The sequence below is a fragment of the Lolium perenne genome, chromosome 5, assembly GCF_019359855.2.
Source record: "Lolium perenne isolate Kyuss_39 chromosome 5, Kyuss_2.0, whole genome shotgun sequence".
NCBI classification, from domain to species: domain Eukaryota; kingdom Viridiplantae; phylum Streptophyta; class Magnoliopsida; order Poales; family Poaceae; genus Lolium; species Lolium perenne.
The window spans coordinates 12,893,661-12,912,603 of record NC_067248.2 but is presented as its reverse complement, the minus strand read 5'-3'; the positions used below and the strand labels follow the sequence as shown (position 1 = coordinate 12,912,603).

The 18,943-nt window shown below is 46.4% G+C and overlaps 2 protein-coding genes and 1 pseudogene across 2 annotated transcripts; all 3 read left to right on the top strand.

Annotated features, from left to right (window-relative positions):
• Positions 1–477: 477 nt before the first annotated feature.
• Positions 478–2,827, top strand: LOC139830963 (uncharacterized). The gene is made up of 2 exons (XM_071819741.1): positions 478–2,072; positions 2,393–2,827. The coding sequence occupies exons 1-2, from the start codon at positions 995–997 to the stop codon at positions 2,434–2,436; spliced, it is 1,122 nt and encodes a 373-aa protein (XP_071675842.1). The 5' UTR covers positions 478–994; the 3' UTR covers positions 2,437–2,827.
• A 1,101-nt stretch (positions 2,828–3,928) lies between these two features.
• LOC127303234 (probable carboxylesterase 18) lies at positions 3,929–9,919 on the top strand (annotated as a pseudogene).
• A 1,647-nt stretch (positions 9,920–11,566) lies between these two features.
• Positions 11,567–16,766, top strand: LOC127298956 (uncharacterized). Its single transcript, XM_051328825.2, has 11 exons — positions 11,567–11,967; positions 12,462–12,631; positions 12,712–12,829; positions 12,947–13,200; positions 13,279–13,488; positions 13,571–13,663; positions 13,748–13,852; positions 13,959–14,741; positions 14,838–15,077; positions 15,156–15,219; positions 16,550–16,766. Exons 2-11 carry the CDS (start codon positions 12,470–12,472, stop codon positions 16,552–16,554), a joined length of 2,034 nt encoding a protein of 677 aa, XP_051184785.1. The 5' UTR covers positions 11,567–11,967; positions 12,462–12,469; the 3' UTR covers positions 16,555–16,766.
• Positions 16,767–18,943: the final 2,177 nt, after the last annotated feature.

Sequence of the window (18,943 nt, the reverse complement as noted above, 5' to 3'; positions counted from 1 at the left end):
ATTGTACGTAATTAGCAATTAGTATCGTTGGATTCGTATTGAAAAACACTCTCTAAAGATGCTAATTTTATACCAACAATCTTTACATGTTTGGAGCAATTCGTGATAAAAAAAACTCAAAAAATAAGGACGCTTTATTCATTAGAATGGACATCACAGACTGTAGGTGCTTTGGTGCTTCGCTATCATCTTGTGCGTCGTCTACAGTAGGGTTCTGTGACAGTTCTTCATGGCCGGTCGCGTAGCGTGTCATTCTACACAACTAGTTACTCGAGCTGCGCATACGTGTGCACGAATCCAAACCAAAACTTGGGAGAGTTCTTCACGACGACGATCTGACAAGGATCGGATCGGAGTCATAAGTACGTACGTATGTTGTTGGAGTAAGTAGTAAAATATATAGAGCTGTAGGGTCTAAAGTGTAAAAGGGGTAGTCCATATAGAATAGCTTAGAAGGATCGAGAGGATAGAGGAGAAACAGAGAAGAACTCTCCCGTCCTCAACTCTGTAAGCCTAGCTAGTACAGACTACAGATCCAAAAATCAAGAATCTGAATATTTTCCTTCGTGTGTTTCTTCATGGTATCAGAGCAGGACGGTTCCTGCACGTCCTCCCTACTTTCTTGAGCGGAAATCGCTATCAGGCGAGGTGCTGTGTCACCGGCAACTGAAGAAGTTGTGGCAGCGGCTGCTTGATTCGCTTGGATCCAGGGGGAATTGGCTAGAAGAAGGCGGATCCCTAGTTATCTACTGTTGCCCTTTATCGTTTCACAGGTCACAAGCTCCAGCTGGCTGCTGCAGTGCTCCACTCCAAGCTTTTTATCTTTCGTCAGATCTTTCACAAGAAACAGAGGAAGGTATGAACTACACTGGCATTTATTTAGTATACGAGAGTTGAGCTGAGAGGTCGAAATTGCAGCCCTGTCTTGAAAGACAAATCAAATCAGATTAGCATACTGCAATTATTATCTGCTAGTGTGTGATTTCCCTGAAAGATGGGAGAACCAAACAAGGACTCGAGTATGGATAAGATGTATGAACTTTTTAGCAAGTTCTTTGAACAGCAACAGCTGAAAGCAATCCCTGAGGTGACCAAGTATGCCCTTGAACCCAATCCTGTGCGATTGTCAGGTCCAGGGAACTACATTAGCTGGGCAAGGCATGCTCAGCTCATTTTGAGCTCTCACGGATGTGAGAATCTGATTGTTGAAGAGGATGAGAAGCAAAAGAGTGGTGATATTACTGCAAAACAGGCTAATGATAGAGTTCTAGTGTGGATGCTAGGAAGTATGGACCCCGTTGTGCGACAGCAAGTGGAGATTATGCCAACTGTGTATGAAGTTTGGGCAACACTAGAGAAACAATTTGCTGGCAAGTCGAATAAGATGCAGGCTACACGAATTATGGATGAGTTGACTCATCTAAATCAAGGGTCCAAGTCTGTTACTGAATTTGCAGGCGAGGTCAAAAGATTGTACAGGGATCTTCACTATTATCATCCGTTCCAACCTGTTGATAAGAAAGATATGGCTGTTCACCATAAGTGGTTTGAGTCACTTGTAGCCAAACTTTTCTTGGATGGGTTAAACGAGGAACTGAATCTTCGGAGACAACTCATATTTTCACAACCAGAATGGCCAAGTCTTGATGACATTATATCTAGTGTGATTGAAGAAGAGACACGCTTGGCTCAACGCAAGGAGGAAAATCTAAACTACAAAGAAGAAAGAGCGGCCCTGTCAATGCAGTCACGGCGTGGTCCAAGGTCCTTCAACAAGATTGACAAGAGCAGATTGTTCTGTGATCATTGCAGGAAAAATGGACACACAAAAGAAATGTGTTTTGAGCTGCATGGTTATCCATCTTGGTGGGACAAGGGAAAGCCACGGACAGGGGGAGTTCAGATAGAAAACAAGAAGCAAGCCAGTCATATTGCATCTCTACAGCAGCGACCCGTGGTAGATGTTCGAGCTCTTGAGGAGTTCAGTTCCAGGCTTCGCCTCTCAGAAGGATCTTCTTCCTCCCAGGGTTCCTCTAAACCAGATTCTTGCCTCGCCGCCACCTCTCATCAAGGTATGACATGTCCTCAGATTTACACTTCCACACATCTCTGAAACCCATGGATTATCGACACCGGAGCTACAAATCATATGACAGGAGCCTCCAACTTATTCACATCCTACACACCGTGCTCAGGTATGGACAAAGTGCGTGTTGCTGATGGATCGATGGCACCTATTGTAGGGCGCGGATCCATCAAGTGCACCAAGAATTTGTCCTTATCACCAGTGTTGCATGTTCCTAAGTTCCCAGTTAATCTCTTATCAGTTAGCTCTATGAACAAGTCCCTCAATTGTGGAAGTTGGTTTGATCCTACTCGTTGTGTGTTTCAGGATCTAGGAACAGGGAGACTGTTGGGGACTGGGACCGAGCATGAGGGGCTCTACTATCTTGACGAAGGAAGTGATGAAGTGGCGTTTGCATCCTGTTTGTCTCCAAGTCAAGAAATATTGTTGCATCATCGCAGGCTTGGACACCTCTCTTTTGCTGTTATGTCCTGCATATATCCTACTCTTTTTAAATCATGTACTAGAGAGTCCTTAGTTTGTGATGCATGTGAACTAGGTAAACATACTAGGGGCTCTTATCCTAGTAGGGGTTTAAGAAGTAAACAACCTTTTGATGTCATTCACTCAGATGTCTGGGGACCCTGTGAGGTCCACTCAATCTCTGGACATCGATGGTTTGTAACTTTCATTGACTGCTTTAGCCGATATACTTGGCTGTATCTTTTGAAGCGAAAGAGTGATGTTCTATCCGTCTTTAAAGATTTGTGTGCTCTCATAAAAAATCAACATGGAACAACTATTAAAGTTCTACGTTCAGATAATGGCACTGAATATGTCAATCAGGAGTTCGAAAATTTTCTTTCTGAGAGTGGTATTGAACATCAGACTACTTGTGTTAATACCCCAGAACAAAATGGTGTCGCAGAGCGCAAAAATAGACATCTTCTTGAAGTTGCACGCTCACTTATGTTTACTATGAATGTTCCAAAATTTCTTTGGGGAGAGGCTATTAAAACTGCAGCATATCTGATAAATCGTATGCCTCTTCGCTCACTAGGTTATAAAACTCCCGCTGAATGTCTTTTGAATTCAAATGAATTTGTTGTTCCTCCAAAGATTTTTGGATGTGTTTGTTTCGTACATGATTATCGTAATTCTGTTGGGAAACTGGATCCACGTGCTTTAAAGTGTGTTTTTATGGGCTATTCTCCTTCTAAGAAAGGCTACAAATGTTGGTGTCCTTCTGAACATCGTTTTTTTGTGAGTATGGATGTGACATTTCGTGAACATGAACCTTTTTATGAGTCAATTAATGATACTGGTATTGCTTTATTACCACCTGAAGTGGAACAAGAGGGGGAGAGTGGAACTCGAGGTTCTTTGAGTAGCCCTGTTCTTGCTCCCACTCCAGGTGGTACTCTAACTTGTGATCGCATTTCAAGCCAGGGGGAGCCAAATGGCAATGCTGACAATAATTCCTGTCATGGAAACATAGAGGATGCAACAGCAAATTCACCACTTCCACATCAAGGAGCAGAGCCTCCATTGCATGAGGATCCAGGTACTGATAGTAATTCTCTTAATCCTACAAATCCTAGTAGCACTATGGGGCAGGGTCATAATCTACTTCCATTTGTTAACCCACAAGATAGCTTGCCTATTGCCTTACGGAAACAAACCAGAACACGTAGTGCCCCAGGATACCTCAAAGATTTTGTTACACAAAAACATGACATAGCAAATTATATGTCCTATAAATACTGTAGTCCTGTCTTCCAAAACTTTATTGCCTCGTTAGACTCTGGTTCCATACCATCCCACTGGAAACAAGCCATAGAGGACCCAAAGTGGAGGGAAGCAATGCTGGATGAGATGAGAGCTTTGGAAAAAAATCAGACTTGGGAGCTCGTGGATCTACCACAAGGTAAGCAAACTGTAGGATGCAAATGGGTCTTTACCATTAAATATAACCTTGAGGGTAAGGTTGAGAGATATAAGGCTAGACTTGTAGCAAAAGGTTACACACAAACTTATGGGATTGATTACGAGGAGACGTTTGCTCCTGTAGCAAAGATGAATTCAATAAGGACACTCATTTCTTGTGCTGTAAATCTTGACTGGAATATTTATCAGATGGATGTTAAAAATGCTTTCCTTCATGGTGATCTCCACGAGGAAGTGTATATGGACATTCCACCTGGTTTTGAACCAAAGCAAAATTCTGGGAAGGTGTTACGACTATGTCGATCATTATATGGTCTAAAACAGTCACCATGGGCGTGGTTTGATCGTTTTAGACAAGCCATGCTGAAAAGAGGCTACAAGCAGAGCAATGCTGACCATACATTATTCTACAAACATGTTGATGATAAAGTTGCTGTGTTAATAGTGTATGTTGATGATATTGTGATAACATGCAATGACCTCGAGGAAATCAATGAGCTGAAGCATCATTTAGCACAAGAATTTGAAGTGAAGGACCTTGGTCAGCTGCGTTATTTTCTCGGCATAGAGGTCTCAAGGGGCTCAAAAGGTATCTTTTTATCACAACGAAAGTATACATTGGACCTACTCAAAGAAATAGGTATGCTTGGGGTTCGTCCTGCGGCAACTCCTATAGAACAGAATCACCGCTTAAGCTATGATGCTGGCATACCTGTTGATCGGGAGCGCTATCAGAGACTAGTTGGAAGGCTAATATACCTCTCTCATACTCGTCCTGACATAGCATTTGCTGTGAGTGTCGTTAGTCAATTTATGCATGAACCAAAGACATCTCACATGAATGCTGCGAATAGAATTTTAAGGTACCTCAAAGGGTGCCCCGGGAAGGGCCTGTTATACACTAAGCAAGGGAACTTATTAGTTGAATGCTATACGGATGCTGATTGGGCTGGCTCCCTAGATGATCGCCGTTCCACCTCAGGCTATTGTGCATTTGTTGGGGGGAACCTCGTGTCATGGAGAAGTAAAAAACAGTCTGTGGTAGCGAGATCAACAGCGGAGGCAGAATTTCGGTCTATGGCTCATGGGATATGTGAGCTATTGTGGCTGCAAATTCTTCTAGTAGAGCTAAGGCTTTATAAGCATGGTCCATTAATGCTCTACTGTGACAATAAAGCTGCCATTGACATTGCAAACAATCCAATCCAACATGGTAGAACCAAACATATTGAGATAGATCGCCATTTCATCAAAGAGAAACTTGACAGGGGGATTGTTTGCTTACCTTATGTAACCTCAGCAAGTCAGATAGCTGACATTCTTACTAAAGGTTTACCTGAAAAAAATTTCTCTGTATTTTGTAGCAAGATGGGTCTATTTGATATATTTGACCCATCTTGAGGGGGAGTGTTGGAGTAAGTAGTAAAATATATAGAGCTGTAGGGTCTAAAGTGTAAAAGGGGTAGTCCATATAGAATAGCTTAGAAGGATCGAGAGGATAGAGGAGAAACAGAGAACTCTCCCGTCCTCAACTCTGTAAGCCTAGCTAGTACAGACTACAGATCCAAAAATCAAGAATCTGAATATTTTCCTTCGTGTGTTTCTTCATATGTATCTGAGCAGGCCAGTGAAAATGAGCCAAAGGCAGCAACCGCGGGTAATTAAACGATGGAAATGGGAATCACGCACTAGTAGAAAAAGAGGCTTCCGTTCACCCCCATTAGTCCCGGAAATATTCGAACCGCGACTAAAGGGGGCTTTAGTCGCGGTTCGGGAGGCGACCCGCGACTAATGCTCCATCCGCGACGAAAGGGTACCCCTTTAGTCGCGGTTGGTAACACCAACCGGGGGGACTAACGGGCTATGGAGGGATGCGGCCGGTGGAAAAACCTTTAGTCGCGGTTGGGGACACCAACCGCGACTAAAGGTTTTTCCGAGTTTTTTTACTCCCACGCACCTGCACACCCCCGTGGATCGCCTTTTTTTGGTTTGTAAAATACAAAAGAAAATGGTAGAAAATTCAAAAAAAAAATTGTTTTCAGATTCTTGTATGTTATGCAACCTACTATTCGGAGAAATTAAGAAATTCGAATTTCCACTTTTTTTGCAAAAAAAGTTTAAAAAATGGTAAAACCGCAATAACTTTTGCATACGACGTCGGAAAAAAACGTATAATATATCAAAAAAATCCTGGGAAAAAGTTACATCCGAATTCACCTGGGTTTACCCGGTTAGCCAATTTTTAGATTCTCAAAATTCCAAATGGAAATACAAAAGCAGGAAGATTTTAGTTTTTTCTGTAAATTATGGATTTTATATTTTTTTAATTTTTTAAAACCTAAAATTAATAATTTCATTCTGCATAAAGATTACTATCAGTTTTACCCAATTTTTAGATTTTCAAATTTTTAGATTTTAGGTTTGGCAAAAAAAATATTTAATTAATTAATAAAATTAAAAATAATACAAATTAAAAAGTTAATGTTTATTTATTTATTCAATATTATTATTACATCATTACTTTTGTTTATTAAAAGAATTATTTGAAATTCAAACAATAAAGAAATGTGACATCGATCAACATGTTAATAGGATTGATATGATACTACTATCACATACATGCGCGCGAAGCACTTGGATGCGGAATGGAATGGAACTTGGAAGTTAAGCGTGCTAGAGGTGGAGTAGTGGGAGGATGGGTGACCGAGCGGGAAGTTTGACCACGAGTAAGTAATTTGACTAGAGATAAGTGTAGTTACAGATAGAGACTAAGCTATGCAAATAACTGAAATGAGAGAAATTCTGAAAAAAAAAAGGAAAAAAAAACGGAGTGAAAAAAAATTAGAAATCCAAATGAATTTAAAAAATTTAACGAAATAGCCTTTAGTCCCGGTTGGGGACACCAACCGCGACTAAAGGTCCTTCGCCCAGGCGCACGGTAGCCGCCCACGTGGACGGGCCTTTAGTCGCGGTTCGTAAGCAACCGCGACTAAAGGGGGGGCCTTTAGTCGCGCTTAATTAGTCGCGGTTGCGCAACCGCGACTAATGGCAGTTGCGAACCGCGACTAAAGGCCATTTTTCTACCAGTGACGAGCCAAGAGGCGCAAGCTCGCGCCAGGCGACCGCGGCCCTCGCCGCCGGCGCTGCCGTGCGCGGTTCATCTGCAGGTCACCGCGTTCTCGGTCGGCATCGACGCCATCAGCTGCCGCCGCGACGGCACCGTCAATCGTTGCCTCTACTCCGTCGCCGACCGCCTCCTCCGAGTGCGCGCGGATAACCGCCCGGACTCCTCCGGCGTCGGCTCGGCAGATTTCACGGTGGACGCCTCACGCGGCCTCTGGGCGCGAGTCTTCTCGCCACGGGCCGCATCTTCTCCCCGGCCGCCCCTCCCGCTCGTCGTCTACTTCCACGGCGGGGGCTTCTGATAGAATTTGCCCAAGGATCAACACACACATATGCTCATGGTAGAAGAAAAACACGCAGAGTTTTGTGGCACCGCACACTTGTGCCCTTTTCTCTTGTTCAACTTAGGAAACTCAACACATTACATGGGCTTAAATAGCCAACTCACACTCACGGCCAAGCCACACACACACCGGCTTGATCCGTATTTCACTCACACACGCACGCACATTGCATGCAACAACTTGATCCTATTTTTACTCCACTAGCTAGCTATCCAGCTCCGCAGTGTATGGGCATGCAGCTAGCTGACTCAACATGATTAGCTTTGTATTGTGCACGTGAACACAACTATACGTGCACACACTACCGCAGCTCTGACTACATGTATGACTGACGAAATTAAAACATAATAAACTATTAACTAACAAGATTAGTTCCAACAGCTTCGCGGTGTTCTCCGCGGCCCAATGCTACTTCGACCGTCTTTGCCGCCGAATCTGATGTGGCATCGGCGCCGTCGTGGTCTCCGTCGAGTACCGCCTCGCTCCCGAGTACCCTTACCCGGCCGCCTACGACGACGCCACGGACACGCTCCTTTTCATCGACGCCAACGCCGTCCCGGGCCTTGGCGACGGCGTCTCCTTGGACCTCTCCAGCTGCTTCCTCGCCGGGGAGAGCGCTGGTGGCAACATAATCCACCACGTGGCCAACCGCTGGGCTGCAGCCACGCACCAGCGCACCTCCGGCTGCGTGCGCGTCGCCGGCCTCCTGTCCGTGCAGCCCTTCTTCGGCGGCGAGGAGCGGACCGAGTCGGAGCTGCGGCTGGACGGCGTGGCGCCGATCGTGAACCTTCTGCGGTCGGACTTTGGATGGAAGGCATTCCTCCCGGCGGGCGCCACCCGCGACCACTCTAAGGCTGGACACGAGCTGGCTCGGTCCAGGCTCGGGCAGAGCCACACTTTGGCTCGCTCAATTTCAGCTCGGCTCGGTCTGGCTCGTTTTGCTGTCGAGCTGGAAAAATGGGCTCGGCTCGGGCTTGTCGCTGGCTCGGGCTAACTCGGGCTGGCTCGCGAGCCAGACGGCTAACAGTCACTGACACTGGGACCCACCTCATCTTCTTCTCAAAGGTTCGGTCTGCAGCTCATGGAACGCAGGAGTACGCCCAAAATTCTCCTACGTTACTTCACGGCAACCATGGCAAAGCTTGTGTGCGCCTCCCACGACTGAATTAGCATGCTGCTTCATAGCACTTGGGGCTGCGCGCCGCCGCTCGCCAGAAAAGAAAGACGGATCGAGCAAGGCGCCAGCCACCGCCTGCCGCCGTCGTCTCACGAGTACCACCCCTGCAGCCGCGAGCACCGCGCTGGCCCTGCCTCCGCACACTTTCGCGGTTGCCACCTCAGCCCGTACGGGACGTGCCGCTGCCCCTCGACCACCCGGCGGCGCTACAGAGAAGAACGAGCAGATAGATCGAGCGATTGCTGAGGAGCGGAGTGTGACCTAGTCGCTTGCTCGATCTCCTCACAGGCCTGAAATCAGCCCACATCTCTCCCTTCAGTTAATTCGCAAAAAAAATATCTCGAGCTTTCGGGCTGGACCACTCAAACCAGGCCAGATCACGTCCCTCTGTTAATTCGAAAAAAAAGTCACGAGCTAACGGGCTGGCTCGAGCCGAGCCGGACGAGCTTTTAGCCCGCTGCGGTCCAGAAAATTAGGCTCGACTCGGGCTGCGTCTTACGCGGGCCGAGCTCAACTCGGGCCGAGCCGAGAAAAGCTCGGGCCGAGCCAAAAACTCGTCCCGTACGTCCAGCCTTAACCACTCGGCGGCGCACGTGACCGAGGAGAACGCCGAGCTGGCGGAGGCGTTCCCCCCGGCGTTGGTGGTGGTCGGCGGGTTCGACCCGCTGCAAAACTGGCAGCGGCGGTACGCTGACGTGCTGCGGTGGAAGGGGAAGCAGGTGCAGGTGGTGGAAATTTTGACAGATCAGACCACCTGAGACCACCTGCCTCAAGTGAAATGCCAGAAAAGACCACATCTGAGTGCAAATATCAAAACTAACTACCGTGGTGGCACGTTGGCCAAGCGACATGTCGCACATGCCGCCGTAGCCGGTGGTGGCAGGGCTTGCCGCCGTGTGTGGTGGCGGCACGTTGGGCAGCTTCGTCCACGTCAAAGTGCCGCCACAGCCGGTGGCAGCAGGGCTCACCACCCGGCATTCGTCCAACGTGCCGCCACCAATCACGGCGGCAAGTCTTGCCGCCACCGGCTACAGCGGCATGTGCGACGTGTCCCTTGGTCAGCGTGCCGCCATGGTAGTTTTGACATTTGCCCTCATAGGTGGTCTGATCTGTCAAAATTTCCAGGTGGTGGAGTTCCCGGAGGGCATCCACGCCTTCTACCTCTTCCCGCAGCTCGCCGCCAGCGCCAAGATCATTGAGGACATTGGGGCGTTCGTGGAATGCAACAGTGTGTCGTGGTCGACGCCGGAATACTCCGCGTAGTGAATAGGCACCATGCTGCAACCGACGGGAACGAAGTTGATTTGAGATGGTCTGTAATTAACTTTCGAAAATGTATTTTAACCGTTACATACACTCATCCATATAAACGAATGCATCGACATTCTACCTCTATGAGCACCTTAAAAAAAACCGAGTGTAAGAATTTGGTTTGATGGGTCTTGAGATTTGACAAAGTCATCACATGCGTCCACTGAGGTGCAACCACGAGCGACCCCGCCTACTGCTGTCTAAGGTAGCGCGGTGCTGGTCAACGCTAGGCCACCGTCAGCACTCTGTGTTGACCGGGCCGGTATTTTGCTGCTGGGTCGCACCATGGTGCAGACGAGCTAGCTGCTAGGATGGCCGGCTGCTGATGAGTTGGTGACCGGGGGTTCAACTGCGACGCCCGATGGTACAACGAGGGTTGCTGCTTCCACGTCGCGGACTATGGGGGTGGTGCCTCCACCCGCACAAACCTCCCCTTTGTTCACCACGCCGCCATTCACACCTTCTTCGTCTAGGACTACTAGCGGTGGGTCTTCACCGCCAACGCATATCCCGATACCTTCTCCAGCGCGCTCGCCACGTGCCGCAACCCCGGCTCGGCGCAGCACTCGCCATACGGTGGGGGCGGATGGGTCGTCGACGACATATGATGACACTCTATCTATGATGTTGCATCGTAAAGCCGCATCCAACCTTGACTCTATAGGTACAATTAAAACGTCTCGATCCTTTTTGCCTTTTTCTACTCCTTAAATTTTAGCAAAGTTAAGTAGCGTAGGCCTTGAGTAAGTCGGATACCTCCCTGACAGATGTTGAAGAAGAGCTGCATGCCGATATTGATGGTCAGCTCCTTTCACATCTGGTAGGTGAGAGTATCTGAGGTTAATTTTGATGAGGCGAAGCATGGATCAGTCTTCGATCTAAAAGCATCTCGACACAAATCAAAATCCTCCCCCACAAAGATTTTTCTGGGTCTAAAAAATAGGACCGAACTTTTAAAATCTACAATGATTTCCACGGCATGTTTGACAATAACAGAGGTATTCGTAAAGTGCATAAACATTTTCACATTGTTGAATGTATTCGGGGTCATTCTTTAGATTTTGTTGCTATCTTCGAGACGGGTAAACGAGATTACTCACCAAGTCTCATGTCGTCGTGGTGGAACGGCAGATGCCATATGATGACTTAAATTGGGGCTGGATGTACGCTTGAGGATCCGGGTGAGGGTCACTACACCATGGACCAAACAAGAGGGCAGAGAACTGCCGGTAAAAGTCCACCTAAGCAGGCAATTTAACTGCCAGGAAAAAATAACTGCCGGCACAAGTAGGAGAGGGCAGACTTGCTGCCGGTATAGATGGAGGAGCACCGGCAAGCAAACTGCCAGCAAGTGTCAAAACATATGGCGGCCCATATTCTGCCGGTACAACTTGATCCCGGCCCATCAACTGCCGGTACATCTGTGGCGAGGGGGGAGCGAAATAAGCCCGAGCACATTAGCGAGTTTGCGCGGGGAGCGAAACTTTGGCGAAAAAGGACCGCGCTCAGCCCATCTCTCTGTAACTAGTAGGTGGAAAAATCACAAATCCCTAAATCCCCAATCTCTCTGGCCCTCACGCTGCCGCCACCTCTCCCCGCCGCCGCGCTCGCTCGAGCTCGCGCGCCGCAACCGCAACCACCTCTCCTCCGCTCGTCGCTCCCGCCGCCGCGCCGCACCGTTGTAGAACCGTCAAACCTCATCCTCCCAATGGCCGCCGAACTCTGCATCCTGTGTTGACCCTGTCCGCGTCCGTCCGGCACTTCCCGTCCACGTCCGGCGCCGGGCTCCTGCGCCGGAAAAGAACTCGCAGCCACCAGGAGGAGGTCGCCGCAGCCAGAAGGGAGCTCGCTGCCGGCTTCTCGAATCGTCCCCAACCTTGTCTCTCCGTGCCTGAGAAGTCTATTGTGCTGCCCGCTTCCACCATCCAAGAGAATCCTAACAAGAACTGCATCTGCTACTCACCACGGTTCCTGAACCTGTAGTCGACCAGCGCATCAAGGTGAGACCAGCCCCTCTTTTCAGTTATTTTCTACAGTTTTCTTATTGCTAAATCATGAATAAATCATGTGATGTTCTCACTGTGCTGTAACAAATATACGTGATTGCTAAGTTAAGTCAATACTGAAATGTGCGGTGTAGTAGTCTTGTATACAGTTTTTTTCGTCAGTCTTGACTGATTGCTAAGCTGAGTGTGGCAGCAGATGGTCTTGTCGTTGATCAGTGGCGGCGCCAGAAAATAGATGTTGGGTATTCATTGTAAAAAAGACAGGATTAGGAGCTTGCATAGTTGGGTTTAGGGAATTCGATCTGATAGTGCTAGGTTAGTACGCCAAATAGCTAATTTATTAGTCTACTAGTCTACTAACAGCTAGTGCTAGAGCTGAAGAAGGGAAGACTCAAGAGCACCTGGTCGGCCGCTGTGTTTACTTTCATTATTTTTATCGGCTTCAAATTAAATATGTTTGTTCTAATATTATTGCATCTTCTTTTCAGGAAAAAGAATGGCAAGGGAAGAAGGGTCAAGCGAGGAGGCTCGCACATACGATGATGTACGTGAGGAACAAGTGGCAAGAAACACTGAGAAAATGAAGAGTTTGGGGCTTGCTGTTATTTCTAGTGAGATGAAAGCATCAAAGAAGGCTGCTGGAAAACCAAAGAAGAAGGTGATGAAAAATGACTTGATGTTTTGCGTTTTTGTTTTGTTCCTCTATGCTGAAACTTCTGTTGTCATTTTCATTTCCAGAGAGCTTTAGAAGTAGCTATTCCAGAATCCACTCGAGTGCTTAGATCTCAATCAGTTATGCACGAGTCTGATAATGAAGAAGATGTTGATAATGAACAAGAGCTAGAAGAGAATGAAGGTAACAAAATAACAATTTTGACTCCTTAGTTCTTACTCATGTTCTTGTAAACGGAATGGCTCTTGTTGCTGCAACCAAATAATTGTTGTAACTGACTGATCCTTTACTATATGCAAGAGCTGGGTTTGGATGATCAACAGAAGAAGAAAAAGGATGGCCGGAAGCGCACTAGAATGCACACTGTCTATAACAGGGGCAACCAACCACCAGTTCCAGTGTCTTTTAATGAAAAAGGACAACCAAATGGGGACAATGCCTCAGAATTTAGCAATTTCATTGCTACGCTTGTCAAAACACATATCCCTCTTGGACATGAGGACTGGAGACTTGTTCCAGTAGAAAAGAAGAATGCATTATTGACAACCTTAAGGGTATGTTGTAGTTGTTCTAGCATGTAGTTTGCTTCCTTGTTATGTAGTAGTCTAATAGTTCCAATACATCCATTTCAGAAATACTATGTTGTTGACGACAAGCTCAAGGACTATGTCATGGGAACTTCTCATAAGAAATGGCGAGATTTCAAGGTGGATTTGAAGAAGAAGTTTTTTAAGCCTGAAAAAACTGATGAAGAAATCTTAACTCTTAGGGTTGAGGACAATAGAGTAAGCTATGATGATTGTGTCTGGCTTATCAAATTTTGGAGAAGTGAAGAAGCTGAGGTAATGTTTTTATAACCTATATTTCACATGTTGTATTTTGGTTCAGGTTTGGATAATTTATATATTGCTTCTGTTGTCATAGAAACGAAGTGAACAAGGAAAAAAGAATCGAAGTTCTCAAAAGGTATTGCATACATCTGGAAGCAAGAGTCATGCTCGTGTTGCCGCTGAAATGGTAACTTTATGCTCCCTTTATTTCTGAACTTAGCACAATTTGTGAATGTGATGCTGACTAGGATTATTTCTATACTTGATGTAGCACAAGGAGAAAGGATATGCTCCTCGCAGAGATGAAGTGTTTGTCCGAACACACATAAGCAAAAGAGATGAAACTACTATGACTGCAGAAACATCAAAAGTAATTGTATGTACTTCTGATATTTCTTTAAGTTCGTTTAAATAACATCTGATATTTCTTTCAGTTTGCGTAGTATATTATCCTATTCTTATTGTGTTAATGCTTATTGTAGAAGGACATAGATACTGCGATTGAAGAGCACCCCGAGCTGTTAGAAAAATCCATTCAGCAAGGTGACATCTTGTCACATGTACTGGGGAAAGAGAGAAATGGGTATGTTAGGTGCGTAGGACTAGGACCAACTGCGGGCTCTCTTGGTATACCAGGAGCTCAAAAGCTTAAATCTACAAAGCTCCAAATGGCGGAGCTAGAGGCTGAGAAAGCTTGGCGAACTAATGAAGCTCTAATGGATCACATGGATGATTTTAAAGAAGATACCAAAGCTCAGATGGATGCCTTGATGGCCGAAATGGCTGAAATGAGAAGCATGTTATCACAATCTATTGCTGGAAACAAGAACTTTATGCATACTTCTGCAATTCAACCTGAAGCAAGTGTGGGAGAATATTCTACCTCTGACCAATCTGTTCATGATGTTGATAGCATTGGTGAGGAAGAAGTTATGATGCAAGAGTTGAGGGAAGCACAACAACAATATGAAAAGAAGAGAGCAGAAGCAGCACAACTGATTAGGAAGAAGAAGGAAGGAGCCCAACGACTAAACAATGAAGCAGAACTACAGAAGAGAAAGGAGGTTGAACTACTGCACAAGAAGAAAGAAGAGGCCCTAATGCAAAAGAATAACGAACAAGACATGCAAAAGAAGAGGGAAATTGAGTCGAAGAAGAAACAAGAAGACCTGATGCAAAAGAAGAAGGAACAAGACATGCAAAAGAAGAGGGAAGCTGACCTGAAGAAGAAGAAGGAAGCAACAGTTACACAAAAGAATCATCAGGTGACTTAGGCCTTTCCTGCTTCGGTTTCTTAGTTTTCTAGGAAAGCAAATAATTGATACTGCTTAGTTCTTACTCCTGTTTCACAATTTTTTCAGAAAGGAAATGAAGTGATTTTGTTCAATGTTTATCGTGATCATACTACACCAGTGGCAAAAGCTACCATTCTAGCAACTGACAGGAAGAAGATCGTAGGGGGTCGTGAGCTTGGCACTGAATGTTGTGAAGTTGTTGTCAACTACATCATCAAAAGAGATGCCATATTGCCTCGTCCCATTGGCGATGTGACGACCATGGGACAAGCTCAAGGAAGAACTATTGCATGGCTCTATAAACATGTAGGATTATTTTGCTTTATTCACATTCCAAATAGCCAAATATTGTCTCAAGTTTCTAACGAAGCTTTTCATATGCAGCTGGAGGTTGACAAGTCCAAGATGAAGCAAGCCTCGCCGCCACAAGAAAATGAACTCCCAAGAGGTAATAAAATATTGTCTAAGTTAACCATGGTGCCTGTTACGATTATATACATGTCTAATTAAACGAATTTTCCTTTACGTAATTGAAGTTGTTGTGTTGTATTAATATCAGTCAGTAGTATTTCAGTCGTGCTGAATACACAAGGTAAGACCAAAACCTGGGTATACTACGTACAGTCCAGATCATCCAAACAAGCTTGCTTGGCAGCTATAAGTGTGTTGTTTGCTAGTCTGGTTCCCAATCTCAGACTTGCCCTACATTCATGCTCATGTACTTTACTTATCCAAATCAGGGCGTCGTAGTAGCCTTTATTATGTCTTTGTTGAACCTGGTAATAATGCACTATATTCCGATTTCAGAAATAAGAAGAAAAAAAGATTAAGACGGCTAAGTCGAAAAGTTGTCAGAGCAAATAGATAACTGTGTACTGTAACTGAATTTGTGATAGCAAGCTGTAGCCAGCCGTAGAAACACAATGGAATTGCGGTTCATATTTCCAGCCATATACAAAACCTACGATGCACTCCACCTATCCATATATCTCAATCGATAGTTTATACAGCAAAGCCTGAAGCCTCAAATCATGGCATCCACAAACCTTTGAAGCAATTGCACTATACTACAGAGTACCAGGTGCAGAAACTATTACACATGGACTAAACCAATCGTAAAATCATAAGTCCAATGGAGGTCATTAAAGTGGACTGGACAACTAACATATATACTTAACTGAGCAAATAGACGTTGAAAATTTTGCTGAACTTACGTTGACCTGATCTTCATGCGGGCAGAGCTCTGAGGCACGGGTGCACGGCTACACCCGGATAAGAAAATGCAAAACAGAGCAGGGCGTCTCTGCTGCTGCAAATCAAAATCCAGCCCTAGGTGACAACAGAGAGTGCTTAACGGGCATGATCTGGTGGCAGTCGATTGCCGTCGCGGTCAAACTTGCGGATGATCTTGTAGGCCGGACCGACTCGACGTGACCAGGCCCTCCTATCCGCTGGTGTTACATGCCTTCTAGTGTCGCTGGTGCTCAGCGATTACCATGTTTTTTTCCTGAATTTGGTGTAGTTACCTTCTTGTAATATTGAAAGGCTTTCAGTTTTGCTGTGGAGCAAGCTCCAGATTTGTCACATGGCATAGGACTATAATCGAAACTCACACTGAAACTTCATCAGTTAGCTCATAAAGGAAAACCGCTGTAGTGGAAGATGTAGGTCTGACATGATCAACAAAAATACCTTGTCTTCATGTTGTCTTCGACTAACTTTCATGTGCTTAATTAAAGATTGTTATTAACTCTCATCTCTCACTTTGTTTTGTTCAGTTTAATTAACAGCAGAAGAGGTTGATCATCATCAGGGCAAGAAATAACTAGGATTTCCATGGACTAGATGCATGCCCAACCACTGTCTTGGACTTATTTATGCACTATTCGTTGTCTTAGGAACAAACATATGTATTGTCATTGTCTTAGAAACAAACCTATTCACTGTTGTTGTTCACTTTGTTGTCGATGGGCGAACTATTTATGGTTTTGTGCACCTCATGAAGTATGACCTATGGATTGACCATGCTTTATGAAGAATGTGACTTTTTGATCATATCTCACTTCTGCAAGATATATTATTATTATGTTTGTCAAAGTTTGATTGAATTGTGTGTTTGAGTTGACATACTGCCAAACAGGGGAGCTAGGAGTGTGGGGGTTGAACCAGTTCAGCATGCCAAGGCAGTCAGACTGCCAGGAATATGATCTCAGGGCAGGCCCACTGCCGGGACAACTTGACTATTCAATGGCAATTAGACTGCCGGGAGATGTCCAACCTGCCGGGACAACTTGTGCCGGCAGTTTACAGACCTGCCGGGAATTGTTCCGATAATAGGGCAATCTAACTGCCGGCATAGATGTACCTGCCGGCAAAGACATTTGCCGGCAGGGTTATAGCGGGCATGCCAAACTGCCGGGCAAAAATCTTTGCCGGCAGTTACATTGCCATCTTAGGCGACTTCTCCCGGCAGGAGAGCTGCCCTTATGTTTGGTCCATGGTGTAGTGGGTAAGGTTTAGAGAGAAAGGGAGACAGAACCCAAGATTGTATTGATCGCAAGAACTTGGCCGAAGGCCAGAGGTTGAAGAAGGTACGGACTAACAAACCAGAGTCTATTTCCTACAGAGTGCACTCTTTCTTCGCATATGTCTCGATCTCCCGCGCAGGGGTGCCCCTCCTCTCCTTATATAGGGGAGAGGTGGCTTACAAGGGAAGAAACCCTAATGGCATCTTTGATGACCTAAGCTACTTTATAAAGCTTCTTTGGCCCCAGTGACGACGCTTATGTCTTTAATCAGGGGCTGATGACCTCGTCCGGCTTCTTTTACGTTATCCTCGGCTTTGGCTTCAGGGCTTCGATTAAAGCTGAAGTGCTTCGCTCATCTTGTCCTTTATTCCTTGAGGGAATCTTTGACCAGGGTGCCCACATGCTACAGTTGAGCCTATGTCGGATCTCCGGTATCTTTGCCTGTGAGTTCCGGCCTCTTTGCCTTCGTATCTCTATCTCCTCCGCTTCCCGTACTCCGGTATACCCCTCTTGGGATACCGGATTGTACCAGCTTAGCGTTATTAAGCTTAACTCTTAGGATCCGGATTAATCTTTAATCCAGTACACAAATGGTTAAACATGGCATATTTGCCATAGTCTTGGCCTATCGGGGGTCATCCCCCGACATTAGTCCCCGAAGCTGGTGTGGTACGGCTGATTCATCCGACGGACCACGCTAGGTTCCTATTCCGAACGTACCAGACTAATCATTCCGGTTTCCATTTACACTTAACCGATTTCATACCGGTTTTATACCGATAAACCGGATTCTTCCAAACCCTTCCGGTTTCTTTCCGACGGTTTCTTTGTCATTAAGTTCTCCTCGGCGAAGTCGAGAATATCTCCATTACTGTGCCTGCCAGTGACATGCGCACTGTAACTGACACCCCAGTGTCAGGGTGTCAAATCCCTCGTCTCCCGCGCGTATTAAATGCGCCGCATCTGATCCATGTGGCCCTCGGTGTGGTGGCTCCAGAACCGCGTGTATCGCGGCGCCACGTGGCGGCCCATCTGCCGAAGGGACATGGGCCGGGCGGTTTCCGGCCCATCACGCCCTGTGCCTATATAAGGGGCGACGGTTCATCGCCGTTCCCCCACGCCTCCATTCTCGCCATCTCCAACCTCAAAGCTCTCTGCATCCCGAACTTCTGCGCCACCTCTCATCGCCGAAGCCGTTTCCTCCGGCGAACCTTTGCGGGGACTGCACTGCTCATCTCAGGCTCTCGCCGTTTCTTCCGTTCTCCATCCCATCTCACTGACGCACGCTGCCCCTGAGCTCCCGCGCCGCCGCTCGTCGCCAAAGCAACTTCCTCCGGCGAACTTCTGCAGCGCTGCCGCCGGGAACCTCCGCCGCCCGTTTAAGGTCAGTGCGGCTAGATCCGCACCCTTTTCCTTTCTCTGTGTTCTTCGTGTTCATCATAGGCGCGGTAGGTTTATTCACCCCTTTTTCTTTCTTTTTCTCTTGTGTCTAGATCTTCGCAAATGGAGTAGAGGTTCAAAATCTTGTTGTTAGGTAGCTCCGGTACCTTTGCTCAATGGCATCAGAAGGATCCGGATTAGATCTTTCCGGTAGCTCGCGGGTTAGCGAGGAGCCCGAGGTCTCTTTGGGTGAAGAAGACGCCG